Source organism: Cupressus sempervirens, chromosome 10 (genome assembly GCF_028749045.1).
Source record: "Cupressus sempervirens isolate cs-2001-9-10 chromosome 10, ASM2874904v1, whole genome shotgun sequence".
In the NCBI taxonomy this organism is placed as follows: domain Eukaryota; kingdom Viridiplantae; phylum Streptophyta; class Pinopsida; order Cupressales; family Cupressaceae; genus Cupressus; species Cupressus sempervirens.
This window is the reverse complement of record NC_143127.1, coordinates 726,315,233-726,324,389: the sequence shown is the minus strand read 5'-3', so window position 1 is coordinate 726,324,389 and position 9,157 is coordinate 726,315,233. Positions and strand designations below refer to the sequence as shown.

The following is a 9,157-nucleotide window of genomic DNA, read 5'->3' as shown; positions in this document are numbered from 1 at the left end:
TAACTTAGTTCCTGATTCACATGGAATAGAAATAAGGTTGGAATCATTCTTCTTAAAATTTTCCAAAATATAAGGAAAAATAAAAATACACTTAGGTGTTTGCTGAATTTACATTCCTAAGATTTACTATAAAATATCTAAATCAGTCATTTGAAATATTTGATTAAATTGAAACTTAATATCATAAATTAAAGCAATTGAGCTTGAAGTAAGAATCAAAATCATCCATGTGAAAAATAACAATAATAATATCATCTCGAGTATTCTTGTTGTATAAGTTATGATCATTTTTTCTTCTAGAATGTTTGAAAAAGAAAGAAATAGTTTATCATATAGTACCATTATCTTGCTAATTGTTTGAGACCATAAATATATTTTTTCAATTTGCAAAAAAAATTCACTACTTTTTTTAACAAAACTTGGTAGTTGAGCCATATATTGTTGTAAATATAAGAGTAATTGAGAGGAGAGGGGTGAATCATTTACCACTAAAACAATTCCAAATCCCTTAGATGTCAATAAAAACTTATTTTTAACTCAAATCCTTGCACAGCTTGGTTAGATTTAGATATTCACTATAACTAAGTTAAGAAAGAAACCTTGAGATATTAATGCGTATTAACCTTTAGTAACTTAGTTACAAAAAGATAAGGCAGTAAGAAAATTACATGAGCACATGAGACATCAATATTTAACACGGAAACCTAATTTGGGAAAACCACCAAACAAACTAGTTACAAATTTTCACTCTTTTGAAGTAAGCCCTATTAGGAGCCAACCCTATTAAAGGTTGCAAAACACATTGTTACATGTGACCCTATTAAAGGATTTGAATCATCCTATTAGGAGTGGCCTTGTTAGAGGTCTTAAGAAACTTTGATCTATAAATTCCACCTTGTTAGAGGATTTACAAAAGTGACTATTAAGTCAACTCTATTAAGAGATTTCTTCATTGTTACAATTGTTGGAGAGTAACAATGATTGACTTGATTAATGAATCAACTAACTTGTAGATTCATATCACTATTCCAACTTATCCTTTGGATCCTTCCCAATTAGAATATTCTTTGGAGCTCCTTGGATATTCTGACCTTTATCAATTATCCTTCTTTATTCACATCTTATCTTTTTTATCCACATCTTATCTTCTTTTACAACTTCAATCTTTCAATCCACAACTTGACCTTTCATATATATGAAACCCAAAATTATGTCAATTTTAATATATTTACAAATAAAAAATTAAGATCCACCAACTCAACTTGCAAAAATAAAATAATAAACAAAAATGTTCTATTCTATATCCAAAGTTTTGTACTCCTACTGAGTAAATATGCATCAACCAATACTCTTTGACATCATGTTGTTTTATGCTTGCCCCCCTTAGCTTTGTTTGTCTTTCTCTCTCTCTTTATTACTCCCTTTTGTTTCTCTTATCTCTATGTCTCCCTCTTTGCTTACTCTCCCCCATTTCTCACTCTCCTTATATCTCCCCAAAATGATCTCCTTTATTTCTCCCCCTTTTTGACACTTATGTCAATGGGATATACACTTATGGACATCTAAGATTATCTTGAGAGCTACATCCTATTTCTCACATGCTACATCTAATGACTTGATTTGGATAGCTAGCTCGGAAGTAAGGTGGATTAGACCATCTAGTGTAGAAAGATTTGGGTTTTTCTTCATTAAGGTTTTGGCATTGCCTAGTTCCTCATGCAAAATTTCCATATGAAGGGTTAGAGTGGTATGGATGCTAATTAGTTTGGCTCTTATATTGGCCTCATCTTCTGACAATGCAGCTAACTAACAATGGGTTTGAAGCAATGTTCTAAAGTGATTTTCACTTTGAGCTAGATTCATAGGTAGTTTTGCACCTAATGAATTGATTTGGCTCTCCAAGCTCAAAATGTGACTTCTAGTTTCTTGGGTGAAGAGAGTTGGATTACACAATTTAGTGTACAATGAGAATATGCTCTCAAGTACCTTCTTCATACCCTCAACCTTAGTTGCTAATGCAACTTGTGTAAGTACTATGTCACCTGATATCTTTTCATTCACTTTTCTTTGAAATTTCTTTTCTAACCATTATAATAACTTAGCATTTTTATGTAGTTCTATATTACTGACCTTCTCCACTATGTTTGTCAGTTGTTCAATTAGTGGCTTGGTCTTATCAGGAGTTGGTAGACTGAATGCATCTGGAAAGATGTCTTTAATATCCTACAATGGTTACTTCTACCTATGCTCCCTTTTAAGAATTTCTTGATGCTTCTTCCTCGCTAGGGCTTGTTGGAGAATGCCCATTTGTTCTATGGTCATTGTATCATAATCATACTTTGGTAGAACAATTTCTTCATCAAGGGTCATATCTCCATATATTATGACTTCTTCTACCTTTGATCAACTCAGGCTTGGCACTGAGATACAATGGTGTTGCATATGTGCTTGGCTTTTGAAGAGTGCTAGTGGAAGGAGTGCCACATACTAGTAAGGTTACCAAGGCTTGTATAGCTACTTGTTCCTTCATTCTAGGTGTCATCTCTATCCCTTCAATCTTACCCTTGACTTCTACAATGACTTGTGATGCACCTTGATCTTGTGTTATAGGTGCAGATAAGTCTATCTAACATGTTGCTTAATGTTCTTCAGTAGTCACTTGTGTTAACACTATATCCTTTGCAATTGCATCAATCTTGACAATTGTATCAACCTTGTCTAATGTATCTTCTGGTATTTCAACCAAAGGTTGTGAATGAGTGATTTGAGGGATGATACAAGGTGGTTCTTGCAGATTCACCTCTAGCCTTGTTGTTTCAGTCATTGATTTCTGCAATTCATCCACACTGACTAGTACAAGATTATCACAAAGTTTTTCTTGTAGTGTGCATTGATCTAGTATCTTCTTGAGATCTTCCTCTCTAAGGAGATTGATGTTTTGTTTTTTGACATCAAAAACATCCTTAACTATGATTGTTTTAGTATTTGCACTTGTGACATGTTTAGGACTGACACTAGGCAATTGAGTGTCTTTCACACTCTATTTTTCATGTTGCTCTACTTCAACAAATGTCTTGCCATTTATATGCATTTTTGTTCCTCCCTCAATAGTACCTTAACTTTTATCATCTTCATTATCATCCTTTACCTCTAAGGGCTCTTCCTCGCCTTCCTTCACTATAGTTAACCCATATGTAAGCTTCCACATCTGAGTGGTCTCCCTAACTACATCCTCAATGTTATTTTGCAAAATGCTAAAGGCTTTGTATTTAGGTATAAACCTAATTGCATATTTCTTCATAGCCTTAGCAATTTGTGCCTTACTAAGTTTAGGCATCACTTGTGCAAGTGAGGTTTCTCTTATTTATCTCTCCAAGTTCAGAGAATGGTGTCATTTTTCTTGAATTCTATCATACAAACTCTTTGTCATTGGGTTAGCAATCTCTAGTGGGGTAGTCTTGAATTATGCCATCATTTCATTTATGTCATCCTCCACTTGATTCTTCTCAACTTTACCAAGATTGTCAAAATCTACATGAGAAAATCTTGATAGATCTGCACTATTCTAAACATTTTCATAAAGGTTCTCAAGATTTCATAGGGGATGTAACTGACCATCTTAAATTGGTTGTAATTATCTAACTTTTTTTTCTCCTCATTAGATTCTTCTTGAGCAACATATTTTCTTCTTGGTCTTTTTGGTACTTTACCTCCCTCCTTTATAGGTTTTATCTTTTCTTTTTCCTTTTGTGTAGTTACACATGCACTAGCCCTTGTAGTAGGTGATGTTGCTTTGGGCCGACTCAACTTAGCTACAAGTTCTTGTCTTTTGTCGCTAGTTGGGCTTTGGCCTTCCTCTTCTTTTGTTCTGGGGGAGTAGGTGCTTCATTGACTTCTTCTCCCTTAACACCTTTAGTAACTTCAATTTCCTCCTCTTGCTGGTCTTCTCCCATTCCTTGAGTAAGTGCAAGTGGTGTTTCTTCCTAAGAGTCTTCTTCCTCTTCATACTCTTCTTCTTCTTCCTCCTACTTGGCACCTTCACCAAATTTGGACTTTAATTTCTTCACCAGCCTATCTTTCTTCTTTATTATAGAAGTTGTCTTCAATTCCATGGTAATTTTGCACTTAGCTAACTCATAGTTCCCAAAAGACTTGGCATTTTTATCCACCTCTTCTTCAAGTAATGCAGTAATAGTTGCAGAAGCTTCATCTACATTTATTTCATATCCAAGTGGTCTCAACCATCTTACCCTTGTGGTAGTAGCTTGTACAAAAATATAGTCATCGTTTACTAGAAAACATACATCATCATAGTGTTTCTCTACTAGTGACACTAGTATTCTCAACCTCTTCTTCATTGACTGCTTGAAGTCCTAAAAGTAGCTTGTCATCATAGATTTAAAATTCTCACCTAACTACTCAATATATTCATCAATTTGCATTGCTATTGATATGTTGGTTTTCCATGACATTGTGCCAAATGTGGGAAAAGTGTTTTGCACATAAAAGAATATGCATATCAATATAGAACCAAATTTACATTATGCACTCTTAGTTCTTCTTATTGCTCCAAGGTTCTCAACTAGTTGATGTAGTTGTAATTTTGCTAGATCATATGTGTGATCTTTCTTTAAAAAAATTATATCCCATATCTATAGCTATACAGGGCACACTGTTTAATCTACTAGATTGTTAAAACTTGTGTGAAATAACCCTTACAAAAAACTCTATCAATGGATAAGTAATTGTATCAATTGTCATGCCTCTCTTATTCCATATAGCTCCAGTGTTCTTCTCAATCACATCCTTCAAATCACTTCTCAGTGTCTTAGGCCAATCTAGGGTTGGATAACCAATATCCCTATGGATTATCCTTTTAGTAATTTTGATAGGTCCATTATCTAGCCATAATGAACTATCATAAATTCTACTTAGCACTATCCTAATCCACTCAGTCTTGAATACATTCAAGAAATCTAGGATATAATTTAACCATTTCCTCTCTATAATTTTGGATTTTTCCTTCAGTATACCAAAATCACAAATTTTTTTGTATGCTTCCCTAATCTCCATATCACCAATGCTACCAATTTTATAGTTATAGCATTTCCTGATATCTTACACCATTAAAACAATTGGTGGTATCATGGATAACACACCAGAAGGGTCTTTCTTGTAAGCAATATCAAGAATAGCTTTGAAAATTGGTTGCTTAACTTCATTACTAACTAGTTGGACATTCAAAACCTTCTTTCCCTCTATATTCTTTAAATTAGAAGCCATTGTGCGAAACTAGGGTTTGCAAAAATATAAACTGCGTAGCTCTACTCTTGACAAATACCTTATAAGATCTAACAAAATGGTGTAGAATCGTTGCTAAAAATCTTCTGCAACTACTTTGAATGGATTTCTAAATCACCTTATGCTCTCCTCACTCTTTCTCAAATTTGAAATTATGTGAAATGAGCTAAAATTGATCAAATACCCTTTGAAAACCCTGCAATATATACTAAGTGCTTACAAAACTGTAAGCTTGACATCAAAGAATTTTAAGCTCACTCAGCATCCATTAACATTCCATTCAGTCGACAACAACTAGCCAGTCTATTAGCTCAGCATCTTCTATCATTTTACTCAGCACACATAGGAAATGTTTCATGCTCTGTAGTAACATGAAAAATATAAATATTTATCTTGGATTCCTAATGACTTCTTGCATCTTTATTCATGCTAATTGTAATTGCTTTAGTACTAAATCTTTTGGAATTGATGGATGATATGACCTTTAATTATCAGTCTCGCATACCTCTTGATTGCTTAGTTTGATGAGGTGTGATCACCTAACCTATTGGGTGAAGTGATCCCTTCTACATTTGATGTGTTGCAATCATCTTTCTTCTTTCATGCCTTGTTCATTTCATTTATGATATTTTTAATATCTGCCTTACCTTTGCATTTATCAAACTCACAACTTGTTTCCTTTGACCTTGTTGGTCAATACCTACTAATGTCACTAGTTTTCAAACAACCAAAATATGTGGTTTGACTTAACCACCTCTTGTAGTCACCTCTAAAGTGTGTCCTAATACAATTCTCAGGAACATGCCCATAATCTTGACAACAATGATAGATATATCTTGTATTATAATTCTAGTTATAAGAGTTTCCATTATTCCTTACCTTTGTTTGCCTATTTGATGACCACATGGGTTTGGATCTACACCCAAAAGCTTTATGTCCATACTTCTGCCAATTATAACAATATCCTTAGAATCTTTGTGTGTGCATGGTCTTGGTTCTGCGTTCATGTGCCTGATGACCTTGTTTGTTGCACTTTTGGCAATGAATCATGCTCTTATGTTTAACATTTTGATTTGCAATCTTGCTCCTACACACATTAGCAGTATGTCCTTTCTTAACACAATTATGACAAGTAGGTTTGGAATTCTAACCTTTGTTGCTCCTTTCTTCTGCACTTTTGGATGAATCTCCTTCTTCAGTGCTTGAGTAACCCATTTCAAATGTATGATTCAGTGTTGGATCTAGGGGATCTCAATAATTTCTCAAACTATTTGATGGCTTCATTTTTTTTGTTGAAACTTTCAGCAAACTCCTATCCCTCTTTAGGTCATTTTGTAGTTGTTCATTCTGCAACTTCAATATTGTTATCTCAATGTCATTGACATTCAATTCATAGTTGGCATTCATTATTTGACTTAGAGTATCCATTTGCATGTTGGAAATATTGGTTAGTTCTATTGACTTCTCTGCTAGTCCATTGGCCAAAACTCTTTTGTCTTCTTCAATCATAGCTTTTTCTTCCATGGTTTTCTTCTTTTGTTTAGTCACCTCACATAGTAGAATGGTTTGAGATTCTTGCTCCAACTTGAGATTTCTAATTTCCTCAACTTGGGCTCTATTATGTTTCATTAGATTTACAACTACTGCATCAAATTCATTGGAGTCTCCATCTGCAAATTGCTTGGTAGTGTCTATCTCTTTATATTGTGTGTCATTCTCTGCAATAGGAATTTCCTTCCTTCTCTTCAAGGATTTCTTTGGTTCTTCTCTTGCTTCATTTAGTTGATGTAGAATGAGATGTATTTCAATCTCCTAATTCTCAATAGTCTTTCCCAACTTGAAAACTTCCATTAAAAGATCTTTCCCCAAAGCTACAAAGCTTCTCTTTCAGAGAAAAAGGCTCTGATACTAATTGTTCAAATTACAATAGGAAAGGTAAACTTCTAGGAGGGGGGGGAGGTGAATCAGTAGTTTAAACTTGGACCCATAAAACTTTCACCACACATCCATCTAATACATTTAATGTGTAAACTAAAATAACATGTAAGCAAGTAAACATTCACACACATATAACACCAGATATGATTACCCAGAAACCCTCCAAGTGAGAAGGTAAAACTGGGGTGGGGATGACACTCACAAATCTTCACTACTACAATAATAAAGTGTATCCAATGAAGGCTACAATGTTTTGACCATGAAACATGATCTACCCTATGAAAATTTTGCCTTGTTAAAGGCTTACATGGTCTATGCAGCCTACTACAATTTATGACATAAATTAACTAACTCCGTGCAACTTATCAATTTTCTTATATTCTAATAGATAAAATTTGTTTATAAATTTCCATTTTATTCTTCATTTTAGAAATATGCTTTATTTATTTATGATCTCAATATGTGTACATCTTCAGAGAGTTATTATACTACCTCTATAGATCCCTAAACTATTAAAATATTTGTATCGTTCATCATCAAATGCTTACTGATTGTCATGTAGTGTAACCTATTTATTTTAGCTATTTTGCCAATTTTCCTAGTATAAACACTTTCAAAATATTAGTCAGTTGTTCATCATGCCCAACGGTTTAGATTGCCAAATAGTTGTCGTCTACCCTACATAGATCCTTTGACTATACACAATACTATACTCGTTGAACATTCCATATGACAACGAGTTTCAGTTTTGATACACCTATAAATGAACAAGGACCATTTTTTCTTTGCCATTTTATTGTATATCTTGATGGTTGATATTCAAAATCATTGAAAAACACATTTAGTTCATGCAACATTAGTCGTTCAAAAAATTAAGGCGTGACCAAAGTTGTCTATATTCTATCTCTCTTTCAAGTTGTCACCCAAAATTATTATATGATAGCGCCTAATGAAAAGTCATGGCTCGGGAAAACACTGTATTGGTAAAAGACGCAGACTGGGAAAACTGTTTTGAATCACTGTTGCTAATTGTTGACCGAGGCCAACAATCATCTCACGCCTGTGTATAAACACGTTTTTCTAATGGACCACAAAATTGTCGGTGTGTATCGATATGGCTATAAAACCCAAATAACACAGCAAACATAATATGTAATAACTTTTAAGATTTTGCTTCACAAATTAGACTTGATGGGCAACGTAGTTTTTTCCAGAGGTCATCATGGGCGTGTTAAGATAATGAAGTTAGATGGGCAAATGTTGAAGGTGAAGGGGCCTCTCATAGTTAATGACATCCTCACAGATTATCCAGGCCATGTCGTTTTGCATTCAGAAGCAGTTCGTCATATGGGAGTTAAAGCAAAACCTCTTGATGGATATGCCACTCTCAACCCTAAGAAGCTCTATTTTCTTGTTGAATTGCCAAAGTTAGAGAATCGGCCAAGAAGGGTCAGTTCTGATGTAGCCACCAATGCAAAGTCTAGGCTTGAAAGTATGCTTTTAGCGCGCAGATCCATTTCTGATATTTCTCATGTGAATTGTGAACCCTCGTCGGATACAATGATTTTAAATTTAAATATTTTATAAAATAGAAAATAACAGAAAACTAAGTTTCTAAGTTCATATATTTATTTAACAAATTTTTTAATTAATATTATTATATATATAATAATATAAAAATACATATCTAATATTGTAATTTTATTTTATTTTTTGGCAATAGTGAGCAAGTCACTGAATATATTATTTTTACATTATCAACTGGGAAAGAGTCAGAAAGAAAACTTAGCATCATCACAATATGTACAAGTAATAATCATCGATATATTACAGCATTTTATATCGATGAATGTAAACAAAATTACTAAATGAGGGGACAACTCCAAAAACATTTTGGCCTAACAGGCATGAAGGTCCC

At 33.7% G+C, this 9,157-nt stretch overlaps 1 protein-coding gene across 1 annotated transcript; it reads left to right on the top strand.

Annotated features, from left to right (window-relative positions):
* The first annotated feature begins 8,413 nt into the window (after nt 1-8,413).
* On the top strand, nt 8,414-8,826 carry LOC149535882 (uncharacterized protein At1g66480-like). The gene has a single exon (XM_089806186.1). The coding sequence runs from the start codon at nt 8,431-8,433 to the stop codon at nt 8,824-8,826; it is 396 nt and encodes a 131-aa protein (XP_089662312.1). The 5' UTR covers nt 8,414-8,430.
* Nucleotides 8,827-9,157: the final 331 nt, after the last annotated feature.

Bases quoted from the DNA above. Each gene is read 5' to 3' on its own strand.
- LOC149535882 (XM_089806186.1), top strand. From the start codon at position 8,431: ATGGGCAACGTAGTTTTTTCCAGAGGTCATCATGGGCGTGTTAAGATA.